The sequence below is a fragment of the Mobula birostris genome, chromosome 7 (genome assembly GCF_030028105.1).
Source record: "Mobula birostris isolate sMobBir1 chromosome 7, sMobBir1.hap1, whole genome shotgun sequence".
NCBI classification, from domain to species: domain Eukaryota; kingdom Metazoa; phylum Chordata; class Chondrichthyes; order Myliobatiformes; family Myliobatidae; genus Mobula; species Mobula birostris.
In genome coordinates, this window is record NC_092376.1 from 38,454,317 (window position 1) to 38,474,711 (window position 20,395).

The following is a 20,395-nucleotide window of genomic DNA, read 5'->3' on the forward strand; positions in this document are numbered from 1 at the left end:
AACCATCATTAGCTCATACTATAATTTGTTGAAGCAAAATTAAAGCCCTGTTTCTCAATCTCTTTTAACTTCAATGCTTCAACTTTATACCTGAGTGAAACTACATTGGGTTAATTCCGTTTAACATGATGTACTGACATGCATATTATACAAGACCCAATTCACCTCCTTATTTTTACATGCTAAGACAGTATGGATAAAGGCAAAGATTTAATCAATGTTTGTGGCCTTAATTCAGTCCCTGTTCCCTGTGATTTAAATAAGGTGTGCTCACTGTGCTACATTAACACCAAATCCCTCATTTCCCTTAATATCTAAAAATGACCTGTCATGTATGAACAAAATTATTTTGTTTCTACAATCCATACTAACTGTTTTAGTTGCATTTGCTTTCACCTTTAAATGTATGTATCATTTTTCTGCAGTAATTTATATCTGGCAACTAAATTATCCTGTCAAAGCAATAAACTAATCCAGTTATGCCTAATTAGTTCATTTCTCCAACTTCAGACAACTCAAATCACTTCTACAAATAAAGCTAGACTAAACAGTCCATGATTCCTCATTTATTCTAACTTCTGTAGCAGTAACTCATATTCTTCCAGTCTCCTGACACAAACTTCATTTCTACAGAATTTTGGAAACGTTGGGGCTTGCATTATTTTTTTCTAGACTTCCCTCATAAAGCTTATGGCTTACATTTGAGCATTTGATTCAGAACTCAGCTAATTTGGTTACTTACAGTATAGTGCAACTGAGATACTCCTGGTAAATTTGTCTTTAATTGAGTAATCCACTCTATATCTATAATTTGATAATTTCAATTGAGAAGCATGATGAATTTAAGGAGGGAAACTGAAAAGATAATTCATAATGTACGAAAGAAAACAGAAGAGCAAAGGAATTTTGAAAGTATGTCTACAGGCGACCCAAGAGATAGAAAGACAAGTAGATATGATAGTGAGGTAGTAACGCTTGCCTTCTTGACCAAGACACAAAAATGTAAAAAGGAAAGCCAGGTAACTAAAGCAAACTTACTTCACTATCAAGTTATGTACTCTACACAATTCTGGGTCACCCACATTAGTTGAAAGATGAAACAGTATTTAGGTTATGAGGTGTAACTTGCTTGACTAGGATGATTTTGGATCAGTGGAGGTCTTGCACAGCAAACATGAAGGACTTATTTCGTTTAACTTAGAGCTGATTAACCAGACAACCGACCAACATCAAGATAAATGGTAGAAGGAAGGAAAACATTTTCAGAGTTCTTTCTGGTCTAGAATTCATTGCCTGAAAGAATGGAAAATAGTAATGATCATATCTAAAGTGGGCTTTGAATAACCACTTGATACAAGGTAGGGTTAAACCCTGGGAACTGGAAAGTTGGTTCTTTTGAAGAGTGTCTTTGCTGCCTGACAGGAGGTTTGAATGGACTTGTCTAGGCACTAAATTTTGATGATGTTAGAACTCTAAAACAGAATCATTGCACTACCAAGTTGAAGTCCAGTTCCAATATACTTCTACCATTAATCTTATCCAAGAAGAAAATCTAGCCTTTCACTGAAATATAGAATATTAGATTAACCTACCTTTTCATTATAGAAACATCAAAGACAGGACTTGAGGTTTTATGATGGCTTCCCTTATTTGGAGGTGCAGCTCTTTGTATCAAAGCAGAACTATTTTCTGTTGAATGCAAATTTTCACTGATTATCTTGTTACATTTACTCACACTCAATGAAACTGAGATCAATGTTCTTAGTCTTATAGTACTTTACCAGAAGTTAACACTAACATAATCTTAATGATTTATGCAGGCATAACAAAAAGAATGGATTCAATCTTGCTTTTACAATTTTCCTGTGAGTTTCTACATTTTACCCTTTATTTGTGGAAGTGACAAATAAAAGACAAGAATTACTCTACATAGTGAGATGAGAAACTGGATTGTAGTTTATACTAGAAAGCTCTCAATGTTCCGACAAGATAATCATTGTTCCATTGTAAATCTCTGATATTAGTAGTGAGTTATCTATTTATTCATTAAGTAATTTTTGACTAAGTACAAGCTATGCAGGGGTTATTGTCAATTCCTGTAGTTAATGGCTATCCCTACGTGCCAGTATAGATGCCAGGACTGCAGTAAATCATGTCCTTCAAGCAAAGATGCTCCCCCGGTGCTAAGGTATAGAATTTTGCCAAGCATACCAAATCAGGGTGTGGAGGGTCTTGGAGGAAAACTTTTGGTGGTAAGTTTCTCCCTACACCCATTGTCTTTGTACTTTTAAATGGTAGAGCTTGTGGGTTTGGGAAGTCATTGATTGATAGGACTCAGTGAATTTAAATGGCTAAGGCTGACTAAACAGGAGACCAAAATAGATCATCCATTAAAAAACCTCAGACACACCTGATTCACTCACATGTTAAGCAGGGTCATCATTTTAACAATAACCCCCATAAGGGTTCTGATGTTTAACTTTCCCTACCATTGCTAGATTTGGTAGCAAGACGGAACTTTAGTAGCATACAAGAGATGCACGATCTTACAACTAATGAATCAGATAAATTACCTTTGATATACAGCATACACATAGTCCTTTCATAACTTCACTAATTTGGCATCTTTTTGGGTAGAGTTGGCCTACCCTGGCTAGGTAATAGCAAAGTAAATAACCAGAATAGTAACAAGGAGGTGTAATCTAACAACCCAAACTCAATCATGGCAGCTGTGAAAATTAAACCCAGTTAATGAAGTGGAATTAAAAAAAGACACTGTGCTGAGTTTATACAGGTGCACATTCCTTTATCCGAAATTATGAAATCCAAAAAGCTCCGAAAACCGAAATTTTTTCGCCAACAGCTGACGTCACTCAGGTGTGACGTGGCAGCACTAGCCAGATGTCTGTTGCGGCTCAGCGCTCTTACTGGTTACACATGCATTTGCTGTTCGCTGATATTTTGTGTTCACCATTGACTTTTGTGTTTAATTTCACTGTGTAAATGTCAAAAAGAGCTGCAAATACCCCTATGGGTAACAATGAGAAAAGAGAAGGAAGCATCTATCATTATCAACAATGCAGAAAGTGGATTTATTGCAGAAGCTTGATCGTGGTGTGTCTGTGTGGCGTCTTACTGAAGAAAATAGTGTCGGAACTGCCACTGTATATGATTTAAATAAATAGAAAGACAAGTTATTTAAGTTTTATAGTGACAGTGACAGTGATGCTCTGCATTTATTCCAATGTCAATTACCATGTGTTTGATTCGGTTCATTTGAAGCTGTATATTTTTGTTTTATTGAATGTTTTTGTTGGAAATAATTTTTTTTCTTGTCATTATTCCCTAAACAATACAGTATAACAAATACTTACATTGCATTACGTACAAGTAATCTAGAGATGATTTAAAGTATACAGGAGGATGTGCGTAGGTTTGCTGCGCCGCCAGGTCCTAAAGTCCACTGCACTGAGACAGGTTAAATAAGGGATGAGCGTACGTGTTTTTCTGGTATGGGAGGGGGGGTCTGAAATCCGAAAAATTCTGAATTCTGAAATGCAACTGGCCCCAAGGATTTTGGATAAGGGATTGTGGACCTGTATTAAAAAATTGTTTTGCTGTCTTTGCCAAAGGAAGATGAAAAACTGCAATTCTTATGCAGACATGATTATGTAACTCTGAAGTCACCAATGTGGTAGTGGTTAAAAAGCTTCTTAAACTGCATTGGCTCACCCTTTGAGGTGGCAGTAGTCTCAGGCAGATGAGTAGCAATTTTAATGACAGAACTTACTGCATCCACTTTGCCCCAATGATAGAGAGTATTAGTGTTTAAGATGCTTAATGTGACAATTAAATGGACAGCTTTGTCCTGGATAATGCCAAACTTCTTGAGTTTGTGTTGGAATTCCAGGCAAGTGGAGGGTACTCCAAAAAAAAAAAAAAAAAATAAATTCAGTCTATTCTATCAAACCAGAAAAATCATTTGGGGCACTTCAGAAGGAATGCCTTTCACCATAAGATACCCAGCTTCTGAGCTGTTCCTGTACTCACAGCACTTGTGGCTTGTTCAGTTGTGTTTGCTTATTGGTGACCCCATGATTTTGACACTGGGGATTTCATGATTGGTAATGCCATTGAATATCAAGAGCTAGTGATTAGTCTGTTTGTTTTAAAAAGTCACTACATGGCACTTTTGTGGTGCAAATGTTACCTTCCACCTACCAGACCATGCCTGAAATGTATAGTCTGATCAGAGGCATGCAGATATGGACTGCTTAGTTTGCAGTTGTTTGTAAATGAATTGATTTTGTGCAACCAGGAAGGAACGACTCTTCTGAACTTAATAAAAGAAAGGTCATTAATGAAGTTGCTGAAGACATTTTAATGGGACACTGCTGTGAGGAACTCAAACATTCATACCCCAAGGCTGGGTTAAATGACCATCAATAACCATTATCACCTTCATTTATGTAATGCAGGACTCCAACCATCAAAACTCTTCTCCGCTCAATGTCCATAAAGTCCAGTTTTACCAGGCTCAAGATCACAACAGCGATGTGCTACTCTTGCCAAGATTGCAATGAAGCCTGGAGCCAAGTTATAAGGATAGAACAGATCCTCAGGGTAAGATCTGTTATAACAGCTCCACAACTGAAGCAGGGCTAATTTTGGAAGTGGGGGGGGGGGGGCGGAGTGCATGCAGAGAGGTATTAGATGGAATCCAGCCAGAGGTCAAGTGGGTGAGCCGGCTGAAGGGAAAAAGAATGAATGGCAAGTGAGAAGCTTTTAAGAGCAGCAGGTCCCAGTCAGGGTGAAGAGTAAACCTAGCAAATTTAGGGAACCATAGCTGATGAGAGCTATTGAAACTCTGGTCAAGAAAAGGGAGGGTGCATACACTGGGTTTAAGAGGTTGAGATTGAGCAAGTTCCTTTATGACTACAAAATGATTATGAATACTCTTAAGGGAAACCAGGAGGGCAAAGAGACGGTATGAGAAGAATCTATCAGGTGAGGTTAAGGAAAATCCTAGGAGTTCTACAGGTATACTAAGAGTAAAAGGGAGTAGGCCCATTTTTTGATAAGGACTGCTTACATCAAAACGAACCATAAGTATAGCAAATACCTTGCAAGGACTCTGGAAAAAGGGTTTTTTCCCCCAAAAGGCAGAATAGATAGACTTGGGATAGGCAAAGAGGTGAAAGGTTAACAAGAAGACAGGAATGCTGAGGTGAGGTTACAAATCAGAACAACCACGATCTTAATTAAATGAAAGCTGACTTGAGGGTGACTGACCTACTTCATATGTCCGTATACAACTGAAGGATTGATTCAGTAATGGCAAATGAAATTGTGAGAGATTATGTTACATTTTGTTGGGCGGATTGGAAAGGGCCACTTGAATTAGAGTGCACAATTCTGAAAAGAGATAGAAGAGGTCTGGAAATGACAGAACAGGTTGAAAAAGTGGTTAAATAGCTTAGGTCCAAGGGATTCTAAAGAGGCAAACAGCAGAACAGCAACAAAGTCATGTTTATAAAACACTGGTTCAACCACAAATGGAGTAACTGTACAGCTCTGAGTGCTGTATTTAGACTTCAGAAACACGGGGAAATCTAAAATAGTTCCAGAGAGAGAATGGAGGCTCTGTTTGTTCTCCTGGGTAAATGGGAGTGAGAAACGTTGAAAGATGCTTTTAAAAAAAAAAAAAAAAAAAATGAAGGGCATGAACAGAACAGATAGGAGAAACTGCTCCTATTGGCAAGATCAATAAGGTGACTTGCAAAAGAACCAACTGATTAGAATGTTTTTATTTTAGAAACACAAGTGGTCAGGATGTGGAATGCACTGCCAAGGGCAGAAAAGAGGTACAGTATTTAATAGAAAGTTGGACATGTTTCTCAAAAGAATGAACTTACAGGGCTGAGGGGAAAAAGCAGAGGTGTAGAACTAAGTGGATTGGTCTCTTGTTGAGTTAATACACAGTTAACAGATCAAATGGCTTCCTTTTGTGTTGTCAGTTGTATAACTGTTAAAGAGCAGTTCTTTTCTTCCTCAGTTCCTTGTTCACATTAGCTTATTTATCTCCAATACTATCTACCTAGTATTTCTAAGCTCACAAGGAAGTTCAGAAAAAAACTCAGATAGAAGAGCCTTATGTTCATATTTTTGTTGTTTTTTTTTGGGGTGGGGAGAAGATCAGGATACGAGAGAACAGAATAGAACAAGGTTTTCTTGGAACTTCCAAATTGTATATTCTTACAATTTACAACATTTAGATCTTAAAGTCCCACAAAGACAAAATTGTTCAAAATAATGAAAGGTATTATCTAGCCAAATTGTTTGCATATTGTTGAGACAGAAGAGATAGCAGATACTGGAAGAACTCAGTAAATCGAGCAGTATTTGTATAAGGAATAGGCAACATTTTGTGTCAAAGCACTGCATTGGGATGGAAGCAGGGTTTTCACCTGAACCATCAACAATTAGTTTGCTGCTTGACTTGCTGGATATTTCCAACAGTTTATCAGTTTATTCTTCATGGATAATTAGATTAGATTATGAGGACACTCAGTCCTCGCTTATTGTCATTTAGAAATGCATGCATTAAAAAATGATACGTTCCTCCAGAATGATATCACAAGAAACACAGGACAAACCAAGACTAAAACTGACAAAACCACATAATTATAACATATAATTACAACCGTGCAAAGCAATACCGTAATTTGATAAAGAGCAGACCATGGGCATGGTAAAAGAAAATCTCAAAGTCCCGATAGCCTCATCATCTCACACAGACGGTAGAAAGGAGAAACCCTCCCTGCCATGAACCTCCAAGCGCCGCAAACTTGCAGATGCAGCACCATTGGAAGCACCCGACCGCAGCGGAATTTGAGTCTGTCCAAAAACTTCGAGCTTCCGACCAGCCTCTCCGAGCACCATCCTCTGCTGAGCGCTTCGACCCCGGCCCTGGCCGCCGAGCAACAAGCAAAGCCAAGGACTCCGGGCCTTCTCATCCAGAGATTCTGGATCACACAATAGCAGCAGCAGCAAAGCAAGCATTTCAGAAATTTCACCAGATGTTCCTCCGTGCTCTCACATCCGTCTCCATCAAATCAGGATTATGCACGGCACCCTACTTGACAAATAACAGACATCACCACCGGAGTGCCCGCGGTGAGCTGCGTTGCACTGCCATCTTTAGCTCTTCACAAAACCTCATTGCAACCCTACAAAACACCATCTCTTCATTGCTCAATTTGGTCCCTTAGAATGAGATTAGGTTAATATCACTGGTATATAGTCTGTATAATACTAAAACTTTCATGCTGTCTGTCTGTCTGTTTGTGACCTCCAATTAGTGCAAACGGTGCATTACAGCGGCAGTTTTTTTTGGCTAAATCGAATTAAAATGCGCTACCTTACAGAATGCAGGCAAAGTTCAGGGTTATATATTCATATCAAATTGCTCATTCGCTAAAAATCAACGGGATCCCTTTCACCTGAGGCCCATTCAGCCATCATAGAAATCGGGACGCCACAGCCCGACGCATGCGCACGCCCACCCTCAGCAATGCCTCACGATACTCACAGAGCCGGCTCCACCTTCCATGGAGACCGCGACACCACAGCCTGACGCATGTACACGGCCAGCCACAGCAGCTTAGAGGCTTTGGTGTTACTGCTTCCTATCAAGAATTAGGGTAAAAATATATGGATAGCCTAATTATGCCACGTGGAAAGAGAAGGGGGACATTATGGTCAAGAGATGATGCCAAACGTCATCGGGAAGCAGCAAGGAGAGGGAGAGAACAACAATCAGATGAGGCCAGGGCCGCACGACTCCAGGATCAAAGGGTCAGGACAAAAAAGATAAGAGAAGATGAGACAGAGGAGGACAAGCATGCACATCTCCAAAATGTCAAGAGTATGCCCTCACTGTCGTGCCTTCCTATTCACCGGAGAAACCGCACATTTCTGCTGCAAGAAGGGAAAGGTCAGGATAGGCAATTTGCAGCCTCTACCTAATGAACTTCTCAATTTGTACAGCAATGACGAACCTATTGCAAACGACTTCAGGAAAAACATCAGACAATAAATTGCCTCTTCCAAATTACATCCTTTGGTACCAAAGAAGTTATTCCAACTAGGAATCAATGGAATCCTTCTGTGATTATTCAAGGCCAAATCCATCATTACATCAGACATTTAATTCCAGACCCGACCCAGCAAGCCTGATTCCCTCAAATTTACTTCATGGATATTTAATGTTCATTCTGGTCACATATTTGTCTTGCTATGCGTCTTTCTTCTTTAATAAGCTGAGTTTTTCTTCTATAATTTCCAAATTAAAGAGATAGCAAAAGCATTCAGGAAAATTTAATGTTCATACGTTCATTCTGGTCACATCAGACTGCACTACCCTTCTTTCAAAGGGTGCCCCAAAGGGTTACCCCATTGTCTCGTCTGAAATTTGTTGCTTTGCGGCATTGCAATACACAAAAAACTATGTATAATATACATATACAATTTTTTTTTTTTAAGTAGTGCATAAAGAGAGGAGAAAAAGTAGTACAGTTGTGTTCATGGGTTCATTATCTGTTCAAATATCTGATGGCAAAGGGGAAGAAGCTATTCCTTAAACATTGAGGCTCCTGTACCTTGATGGTATCAAAGAGAATAGGACATAACCTGAGTGACGGCAGTCCTTAATGACGGATGCCACCTGTTTGAAGCCTTGCCTTTTGAAGATTTCCTTGATCTCCAATATATGTTATTTCTGTTTTTTGCATGATTTTTAATCTATTCAATATACATATACTTAATTTATTTGCTTATTACATTTTGCTTTTTTCTTCTATAGAGGTGTCCCGTTTTTCGAACGTTCGCTTTACGAAACCTCACTGTTACGAAAGACCTACATTAGTACCCTGTTTTCGCTTTCAGAAGGTGTTTCCACTGTTACGAAGAAAGGCAGTGCACGATAAAAAAATCAGTTCACGATAAAAGGCAGCGCGCGCCCCGAGCAGCCGCTCTCCCCCGGATTCTCGCCAGCATTGCTTAAAGATGTTGTATTCAGCAGCTGTTAGCAAGATGAGTTCTAAGGTGTCGGAAAAGCCTGAAAGAGTTCGTAAGGGTATCACACTTAGCGTAAAACTAGACATAATTAAGCGTTTTGATCGTGGTGAACGAAGCAAGGACAAAGTGAGTTTGGCTTGTGGAAGCTGACGAAGATGATGTTGAAGAGGTTTTGGCATCCCATGACCAAGAATTGATAGATGAAGAGCTGATGCAATCGGAAGAGGAAAGGATAACAATCGAAAACAAATGCAGTAGCGAAAGTGAAGTCGTCCAGGAACTGAACGTGAAGCAACTGCGTGAAATTTTCGCTGCAATGATAAAGTACGACTTTAATTTTGAAAGGGTATGTAGATTTAGGAGATATTTGCAGAATGTTTTGAGTCCTTACAAAGAACTGTGTGATAGAAAAATGCACGAGGTTCAGCAGTCAAGCAAGCCTTCCACATCAGCCACAGCAGACGACGAACCTTGACCTTTGACATTGAGACAGGCAGTCATAGGAGAAGATGAGCTGCCTGCCCTGATTGACGATGAGATGACACCCCCGTGTCCCACCACCCCAACCCCCGGGCCCCAGACAGATACTGTACCGATTCGCGGAGAATGCAGTGGTAGCCGGGAGGCACACACCACATCTTGAAGAAGAAAGCTGAAATAAACATGCTAATTAATTAGGTGCCGCCTAGCACATAATTGTCGGCCCAGATCAGTGCCGATGCAATTGGCAATTGCCTCTGATCTGCGCCGACATTTACGTACCGGGCTGCACCTAATTAATTGGCATGTTTATTGTGGCTTTTTTCTTAAAGATGTGTTGGGTGCCTCCCGGCTACCCCTGCGTGCTTCGCGGCAATGTATCAGTCGGAGGCCTGGAGGGTGGGGGCCACTGCACCACCTCAGTCTAACACCCCATCATCAGTGTGCTCGATGTCTTCCCAATTCCTGTAAGTGATACTACACTGTACATACATTATTTCTACTTTATATAGGCTGTGTATTTTTATGTGTTATTTGGTAGATTTGGCAGCTTCATAGTTTAAAGGTTACTGGAGAGCGCGTTTATGCCAACAGCGCTTGCGTGAGATTTTCGCTATGGAGATCTGTGCAGGCAATCACTGTAGAAAAGTATTTCTACTTTATACAGGCTGTGTATTTATCATATCATTCCTGCTTTTACTATATGTTACTATTATTTTAGGTTTTGTGTGTTATTTGGCATGATTTGGTAGGTTATTTTTGGGTCTGCAAACGCTCACAAAATTTTCCCATATAAATAAATGGTAATTGCTTCTTCGCTTTACGACATTTTGGCTTACGAACCGTTTCATAGGAACGCTCTACCTTTGGATGGCGGGGGAAACCTGTATTATGAATTGCATTGAACCGCTGCTGCTGCCAAGTTAACAAATATCATGACACATGCAGGTGATAATAAACCTGATTCTAATTCTGGTTCTTTTGATGCTGGGACACCTTTATACCAAACAGCACATTTTCTCAATATCCCATATTTTTGAAATTACCTCCAAGTATTGCTCCTTTCAATTTTACCTTTAATTCTATAACATAATAGATAAACACTCTCCCCCTCCCCCACCACCAATCATCCTCCAGTTTACCCTTGTTTTTAATTCCGCACAATATGAAGGACCACACTATTTATTATTTGGTCTATTCAAATCTATGGGAGAGGAGGAACTAAACTAAAGGATTTCATGGTATAAACATATCAGTGGTAAAACAAGCTCTGCCACAGGTTAGCAAGACCTTAAAGAAAGCAAACCAAGCAGAACAATCTGTTTCTCAATGAATGGAAAAGTACTATGCTAAACCTATATAACCTTTGTTATGGCCACACTTTGATTACTCTGTAGTGTAATTGAGAAAAGATGTGGATGAAGTATGCTAGCATGGACTGGTTGGGCTAAAACACTTGTTTCTGCATCTTGCATTCTATGTAATCCTGTAAAAGAATGGTTAATTCCATTGAATATGAATGTATAATTAATAGTAAGCAATATGGCAAGTTGTGATTTATTATTAAGCTAACATAAGCTCAAAAAATCATACATGATATGAAAAACATCAGCCAACAAAATCAAACATGACGCAAATGTGCATTGATAATTTTTGCATAATTTCATGCCTTTACCTGGTTTCAGCTTACTTTTTTCATTCCTTTGATCAGATGTGCATACAGAAGTTATTAAAGGGAAACCACTGAAGATTAATGGAGTGCATTCTAGTTGACTATGTAAATTCTGTTTCTGCCATGGTGTTTTGAAGTAATCATTATTGTGACCAGATGTAGCAATATGGACATCAGCTCCAGGTTGTTTAAACTGGTCAGAACAAGCTGACAAAGTTAGTTCTTCAAACCAATTTTGACATAGTGGTTCCAAATCTGCAATGAGGAAAAATAAACATTTCTTCTAAAAGTACATGTTAAACCTATAATCAAACTTTGTTAAGGCCACACTTTGATTACTCTGAAGTGTAATTGAGGGAAAAAAGGGTTTTTGCAGCACATAGTTGCAGTTGAATTGGTGGGGGGACTTCACAAAGGTCAGGAAGACAGAGACAGCAAGATATTTAAAAAAGGAACTTTTGCTGGCATTCATCTTATTATAATTGCTGTTCAATAGGAAGGGCAAATAAAAATAAGACAGGGACAAGCAGAGTGGCTATTGTGTGAGTGGACCAGTGCTGAAGTGGGGACACTGGCTTATCAGGCTTGTGCGAGGTAAGTAACTGGCAAGTTTCTTCTTCATCATCTGTTAGTGCATAGTTAGAACAGTAGGAATGGCTCTGGGGGCTGTGTGTGAAATGTGGGAATTCTGGTAGACCGCCAGCCTCCCAGATAACTACATCTGCACCGAGTTGCAACTCCTCAGAAAATGTGTTAAGAAACTGGAGCTGCAGCTCAATGACCTTCAGCTCATACAGGAAACTGAGGTACTGAGGTGACAGATAAGAGCTCGGGGAGTGGGGGAGGAGGAGGAGGAGAGGTGGTCACCTGTAAGTTGTAGGAGGCAGGTAAATGGGTGACTGTCAGGAGAGGGAAAGGAAATGGCCAGCCAGTAAAGAGTACCACTGTGACCATTTCCCTCAATAATAAGTATACCATTTTGGATACCATTGAGGGGAAAACCTACCGGGGGTGGGAAGAAGAGCCGCAGTGACCAGGTCACTGGCAGAGTCTGCATTGTGGCTCAGAAGGGAAGAGGGTAAGAGAACAGACTGCAGTAGTGATAGGGGATTCAACTGTTAGAGGACTAGACACAAGATTCTGTGACTGCCATACACTCAGATGGTACGTTGCTTCCCAGGTGCCAGGGACATCGCGGATCAGGTCCAGGACATTTTGAAGGGGGGGTGGGGGGCGAGGAGCTAAAAATCTTGGTACATACTGGCACCAATGACAAAGGTAAGAAAAGTGAGGGGCTTCTGAAGAGAGAATGTAGGGAGCTAGGTAGAAAGCTGAAAAGCAGGACCTCCAGGGAAGCAAACTCTGGATTATTGCCTATGCCATGCGCCAGTGAGGGTAAGAATAGGATGATTGGCAGATGAATGCACGATTGAGAAACTGGTGCAGGGGCAGGTTTTCAGATTTCTGGATCATTGGGATTTCTTCTGGGAAAGATATGACCGGTACATTATGATTGGGTTACACCTGAACCCGGGGGTGGGAGGGGGTTGAAAATCAATATCCTTGCAGGCAGGTTTGCGATAGCTGTTGAGGAGGGTTTAAAATAATTTGGCAAAGGGATGGGAACCAGAGTAATAGGGCTGTTGGTTTACAAGCAGGGGCAGCGTGCAGTAAGGCTATTGGGAAGGACAGGCAAATGATAGGGCAAAATTGTAGTGTAAACAGGGAACAAAATCAAAAAGGGTGACAGATACAGGACTGAAGATGTTATTTTTGAATGCACACAGTATACAGAATAAGGTAGTGATCTCGTAGCACAGCGAGAGATTGGGAAGTATGATGCTGTGGGCATCACTGAATTGTGGTTGAAAGAAGATTATAGTTGGAAGCTTAGCATCCAAGGATATCATTGTATCTAAAGGACAGACAGGTAGGCATAGGGGGTGGTGTGGCTCAACTCAGATGGTAAAAAATCAAATCAAATCCTTAGAAAGTAGTGACATAGGATCAGAAGATGTACAATCCTTGTGCATAGAATTAATAGACTGAAAAGGTAAAAAGTTCCTGATTGGGATTACAGTATATAGCCATGAACAGTAGAATGTGGGCTACAAATTACAGCGGGAGATAGAAAATGCATGTCAAAGGGCAATGTTATGACAGACATGGGGGATTTCAATATGCTTGAAGATTGGGGAAATCAATTTGATGTTGGATCCCAAGAAAGAATTTCTAGAATGCCTACAAGATGGCTTTTCAGAGCAGCTTATGGTTGAGCCCACTAGGGAATCAGCTATCCTGGGTTGGGTGTTGATTAGTGAACCGGATTTGATTAGGTAGTTTAAAGTAAAGAAATCATTAGGAGGCAGAGATTACAATATGATAGAATTCACCCTGCAATTTGAGAGGGAGAAGATAAAGTCAGATGTATCAGTATTACAGTGGAATAAAGGGAATTACAGAGGCATGAGAGAGGAGCTGGCCAAAGTTAATTGAAAGGGGACACTAGCAGGGATATCAGGCTGGAGTTTCTGGGAGCACTTCAGAAGGTGCAGGATAAATACATACCAAAGTAGTAAAGTATTCTAAAGGCAGGATGACGCAACTGTGGCTGACAGGGGAAGTCAAAACCAATGTAAAAGCAAAAGAGAGGACAAATAACAGAGCAAAAATTAGTGGGAAGTTAAGGACTTGTGAAACTTTTAAAAAAACAACAGAAGGCAATTAAAAAAGTCATGGGGGAAATTAAATATGAAGGAAAGCTAGCTAATAATAGCAAAAAGGACATGAAAAGTTTTTTTTAAAAGATTTATAAAGAGTAGAGGCAAGAGTAGATATCGGACTGCAGTAAAATTATGCTGAAGCGGTAGTAATGGGGGACAAGGATTTGACAAACTACATACTTTGCATATTAGCAGAATGCTGGAAGTTCGAGAGTGTCGGGTGCAGAAATGAGTACAGCTGCTACTATTAGGGAGAAGGTGCTTTGGAAACTGAAAGGTCTGAAGGAAGATAATTCACCTGGACCAGATGGACTACACACTAGGGCTCTGAAAGAGGTAGTTGAAGAATTATGGAGGAATTAGTAATGATCCTTCAAGAATCAATAGATTCTGGCATGGTTCCAGAGGACTAGAAAATTGCAAATGTCACTCCACTCTTCAAGAAGGGAGGGAGGCTGACTTCAGTGGTTGGGAAGACGTTGGAGTCAATTGTTAAAGATGTGGTTTCAGGGGTACTTGAAGACAAATGATAAAATAGTTCAATCAGCAGGACTTCCTTAAGGGAAAAATCTCACCCTACGAAGCTGTTGGAATTCTTTGAGGAAATAACAAGCAGGAAAGACAAAGGCGAAATGTTGGATGTTGTATGCATGGATTTTCAGAAGGCCTTTGACAATGTGTCACACATGAGGCTGCTTAACAAAATAAGAGACCATGGTGTTACAGGAAAGATAGTAGCATGGATAGAGCATTGGCAGGAGGTAAAGAATGTGAATAAAGGGAGCCTTTTCTGATTGGCTGCCAGTGGCTAGTGGTGTTCCGCAGGGGTCTGTGTTGTGACCTCCTCTTTTTACGTTGTACGTCAATGATTTGGTTGACAGAATTGATGGCTTTGTGGCCAAGGTTGCAGACTATACGAAGACAGGTGGAGGGGTACTGAGGAAGCAGGGAAGCTGCAGAATGACAGATTGGGAGATGGGCAAAGAAGTGGCAGATGGAATCCGGAAGTGTATAGTCATGCACTTTGTTAGAAGGAACAAAAGCAAGACTATTTTCTGATCGGGGAAAAAAAATTCAAAAATCCAAGGTGCAAAGGGACTAGGGAGTTCTTGTGCAGGATTCCCGAAAGGTTAACTTGCATATTGAGTCTATGGTAAGGAAGGCAAATGCAATGTTAACATGCATTGAGAGAACTAGAATATAAGGCACTGGTGAGGCCTCACTTGGATTACTGAGAGCAAATTTGGTCCCCTTATTTAAGAAAGGATGTGTTGACAATGGAGAGGGTTCAGAGGAGGCACACGGGAATGATTCCGGAATGAAAGGATTAACAGTTGGCTCTAGGCATATGTTCACTAGAATTCAGAAGAATGAGGGGAGATCACATTAAAACCTATCGGATGTTAGAAGGCTTAGCTAAAGTGGATGTTTCCTATGGTGGGCGAGTCCAGGACCAGAGGTCACAGCCTCAGAATAGAGGGATGTCCATTTAGAATGGGGACGAGGAAGAATTTCTTTAGCCAAAGGGTGGTGAATTTGTGGAATTCACTGCCACAGGTGGCTGAGGTTGATAGGTTCTTTATTAGTCAGGGCTTGATAGGTTATGGGGAGAAGACAGGAGAATGGAGTTGAAAGGGAACTGTATCAGTCAGGATGAAATGGTGGAGAAAACGTGTTGACAACAGGAATTCTGCAGATGCTGGAAATTCAAGCAACACACATAAAAGTTGCTGGTGAACGCAGCAGGCCAGGCAGCATCTCTAAGAAGAGGTGCAGTCGACGTTTCAGGCCGAGACCCTTCGTCAGGACTGCACCTCTGTCTAGAGATGCTGCCTGGCCTGCTGCGTTCACGAGAAAACGTGTTGGGCTGAATGGCCTAATTCTGTTCCTATATCTTATTGTCTAAAGATAGTCAAATGAAAAAGACAGCAAAATGGTTATAGCATGAAATGTAATTCTACCAAACAAAATGACGATATGCACGCAAAAGATTTTCCCCTTGAACTGCTTTGCCACTTTATGGCAAAAAAAAAAAGAAAATGACATTAGACCTTACCTTCCCGACAGAGTGCTACAAAATCAAACATTAGTTGATTTGAATTTTGTTCCTTCATATTCTTGAACAGAATATTACTCTTGACCAATCTGAACGCAGCTCTTCCTGTGAAAATGAAAATGTTTAAATTCCCAGAAAGGTTTTCCACATCAGAAATGCAACCAAAAAAGACAAAATGATAGAACATCCACATTTTGTGGGCTCTTGCTAAGCCACCACAAAATAATGGATAAAAATTAAGATTCTAAATAGAGCACTTTAATGCCTGACACCTGGTTGAACTTTTAACCTTTACCTGGAACCAAGCTGAAAGATTCTGCTGGAAACAAATGCATTTAGGCAAGCAAAATATGTCACTGTTGAGGCTTAACAGTGACCTTACAGGGGGTCTATAAAATGATGACAAGCATAGAAAAAAATAGAGCCCTTTCCCCAGGGCTGTGGGAATGGGGTTCTAGAATTATACAGCAATCTCACAAAAGGTGGTGTTTACACAATCAAACTACATAGTAAAGAATCAGGTCCTGTACCCCAACTTATCCATGCTGACCTACTACCATTTATCTCATATCCTTCTAAACTTTTCCTATCCATGAAGCTGTGCAAACACCTATAAACATTGTAAATGCACCCACTCTACTATTTCCTCTGGTAGCTCATTCCATCTTTCAACCATTCTGTGTTAAAAACATTGTCCTTGGCCAGCTAAATTTTCTATATTGAACAAGCTGCCAGAGGAAGTAGGAGGCAGGTTTAAATAATTTCATTTCATTTTAAAATCTTTTTTATTGATTATTATCGAGATCAAAAAATACATTAAAGTAATCAGGTCAACATGTCAATATGTACAATGAGGAATTAAATTACCAAATAACTGATTAACAAAGCTAAACAATATATCAATAATAATAAGATAGTGTTAAGAATTTTTTTTGGGGAAAAAAAAAGGGAAAAACCCCTACTAACTAAAACAAAAAAAACCCCTGCTAACAAAAAAAACGAAAAGAGAAAAAAAAACATTGGGAGCACGACCCCAGAGCTATACGCCATACAAGCTTCCATAAAAGAAAAACATCAATCCACCAACTCAAATCCATTTAAACAAGAATGAGAAGGAAACCATCTTAATTAACTCAAATCAGATGATAGTAGCAGGCAAAAGAACCCCACCTTTTCTCAAAGTCAAATCGAGGATCAAAAGTTCAACTTTTGATTTTCTCCAAACTAAGACATAACATCACCTGAGAGAACCATTGTATCAAAGTAGGAGCAGAGACATCTTTCCATTTCAATAAAATAGCCCTTCTGGCCAATAATGTAACAAATGCAATTACGTGTTGGTCTGATATAGAAATACCATGAATATATTGAGGGATTATACTGAACAAAACTGTCAATTTATTAGGTTGTAAATTAATTTTTAAAGCTTTAGAAATTGTAGAGAAAATAGATTTCCAAAACTGTTTCAATGGCAGAGGAAGTACTGGAGGCAGGTTAACATGATACCAAATCACTTTACATCTCTGGGAAAACTGGCAGCTAAAACAAGTAGCCATGGAGAACTAAAGGTTACTACCACTATGTCGACTCAGGCCTAGGGGCTGGCGTCAGGCAAAAGATTATGGGGGAAAAAAAAGTTACAAACTGATAGCGAAACAAAGTACATAACTGTTAGACCTTGTGAAAAGGCATATCTGAACAACCTGTTGGTATTATTTTCTAATATAGCTGACTAGTTTTATATTTCATTTTTTCTCCTTATGGCTTTTTAGTTGTCTATTGTTGGTTTTTAAAAGCTTCCCAATCTGCTATGGGTCTCACTAATTTTTGCTGTATTACTTGCCCCCTCTTTTGCTTTTATGCTGTCTTTGAATTCCCTTGTCAACTATGGGTCTCTTGTCCTCCCTTTAGAATACTCCTACTGTACTTTGAGATGCATCTATCCTGCTTCTTCCAAGTTGTTCCCAGTAACTCCAGCTATTGCTTTTCTGCTGTCATCCCTGCCAGCGTGTCTCCTTCTCATCATTTTTGGCCAGCTCCTCACTCATACCTCTGTAATTCCCTTTATTCCACTGTAACGGAGGCTTCTTCCTCTCAAACTGCAGGATGAATTCTATATTGTTTCCTAGGGGTTCCTTTACCTTAAGCTCCCTAATCAAATCTGGTGCATTACACAACACCCAGTCTTTTCCCTAGTGCGCTCAACTACAAACTGTTCTAAAACACCATCTCACAGGCATTCTACAATTTCCCTCTTCTGGGATCCTGATTTTCCCAATCTACCTGCATAGTGAAATTCTTCATTAGTATCATAACACTGCCATTATTCCATGTCTTTTCTCTATCCTGTTTTCAATGGATCAATGGTTCAATTTAATATCTGGGAATATATACAGTATAAAACCTGAAATCCTTCCTTTTTTCGGACATCCATGAAACAGAAAAAAAAACACCAAAGAATGAATGACACAAATGTTAGAACCCTGAAGCCCCCTCCCACAAGCAGCAGCAAAAGCATCAACCATCCCCCCACTTGCTTCAGCAAAAAGCATCCACCATGCAATAGCAAGCCCTGAGAGACCATGATCTAAAGTTCATCAAAAACTACTGTCCATCTTAACACTTTGACATCTTTATTTATTTATTTGAGAAACAATGTGGAGTACGTCCTTCCAGACATTTGAGACACACCATCAAGCAATCCCCCAATTTAATCCTAGCCTAAGCATGGGGCGAGGAAAAGGGACACAGACATATCAAGGAGAGCAGGAAAGACCATAATGATCTTTACACCATTACAACCGAGTGAGTTTTGTTGAGATGCTGGATTGTTACAGGATTTGAGGGGGAAAATGTTAGGTACCCTATTTAGGCTTGTCAATTTTATTTATTTTTTATCAGGTTACTCTTCAGCTTCTAACACTCCAGGGAAAATCACTCAAATTTGGCCAATCTCTCCTAACAGCATATTCCCTCTAATACAAACATCCCAGTAATCCTGTGATACACCCTTCTCACAGCCTCCACCTACTTCTTATAAAAGAGTGACCAGCGAAGCACACAACATTTAATATGTGGCCCAATCAAAGTTCTATAGTGCTGCAGTAATTTCCCAACGCTTACACATCATAGGATGTCATTCCTGCCTGTGGCCATCAAACTTTACAACTCCTCCCTGGAAGGGTTAGACACCCTGTGCCGATAGGCTGGTCCTGGACTTATTTCATAATTTACTGGCATAATTTACATATTACTATTTAACTATTTATGGTTCTATGACTATTTATCAATTATGGTGCAACTGGAACGAAAACCAATTTCCCCCTGGGATTAATAAAGTATGACTATGACTCACCGATGAAGGAAAGTCTGCCATATGCTTTCTTTACTACCCTGTGTTTCCACTTTCATGGACCTATGGATTTGATCCCTCCACACAGTAAGAATTCTAACATTCACTGCCTTCATCTTACATTTGACCTCCCAAAGTGCGACACCTCACGCTTGTCAAGATTGCATCTGCCAGCTCTGCCCACATTTCCAACTGATCAATATCCTGCTAAATCCTTTGACAATCTTCATTATTCATAACTCACCAATATTCATGTCTGCAAACTTATTAAACAGCCCAGCTACATTGGCATCCGTCATTTATTATATATCACAAACAAGAGGCTCCAGCACTGATCCTCACAGAACACTATTGGTCACAGAGCTCCAGTCAGAATAACATTTTTCTCCTGTCTTCTCCGGCCAGGCCAATTTTTAAATCCAATCTACCTAGTCTCCATGGATCCCATGTCTCTTCTGGATCTGCCCTTAATGAAACACCCAGTCAAAACTTCACTAAGGGCAATGTACGCAAACATCCAGCGCTCTACCCTCAACGCTAAAGGGAAAAAACGTACCACCTCCCAGCTTCTTAATTCTGACTACACATACATGTATACAAAACAATTATGTACACAATCTTAGTGTTTGGGCAATATCCCCCCACATTTCCCTTCCTTACTGCTTGTACGTAGCGACGGGGACGCAACAAAGATTTTTACTCCCTCGTTGTGAGTTGGATGTAAGAAATAAAATTCTAATTCATCACCCCTCCCTCACGCACCCACCTTCTCTCTCACTTACCCCTGGCAGTTTGTACTCCTCCTACAAACCCAGCTCCACCACTATCGAGCAACTCGATAGTGGGGTTGACTTATAGTACTTGATGTTCAGTGTCTTGGGATCATTTTTAAAAAAAGTAAAAGGAGAATAACTGCACCCTTGATTGGACCCAGAGAGGTTTTTGCAACTAAGTGTGTCACCATCTTAGTAGTTTGAGTGTCTCGGCTTGAAACATCGACTGTGCATTTCCTTCCATAGGCGCTCCCTGATTTG

The 20,395-nt window shown here is 40.1% G+C and overlaps 1 protein-coding gene across 3 annotated transcripts in view; it reads right to left on the reverse strand.

Annotated features, from left to right (window-relative positions):
• brca2 (BRCA2 DNA repair associated) overlaps nucleotides 1-20,395 on the reverse strand; it is a 127,469-nt gene that overhangs the window by 106,260 nt on the left and 814 nt on the right. The window contains exons 2-4 of one of the 3 annotated variants that reach the window (XM_072262931.1): nucleotides 16,010-16,114; nucleotides 11,249-11,485; nucleotides 1,593-1,689 (exon numbers count right to left, since the gene is read on the reverse strand). In XM_072262931.1, the coding sequence (XP_072119032.1) occupies nucleotides 1,593-1,689; nucleotides 11,249-11,485; nucleotides 16,010-16,067 (392 nt within the window). In that variant the 5' untranslated portion in view covers nucleotides 16,068-16,114. Of the gene's footprint in view, nucleotides 1-1,592; nucleotides 1,690-11,233; nucleotides 11,486-16,009; nucleotides 16,115-20,395 lie in introns of those variants that run through there. The other 2 variants (XM_072262930.1, XM_072262932.1) reach the window with 2 other exon arrangements.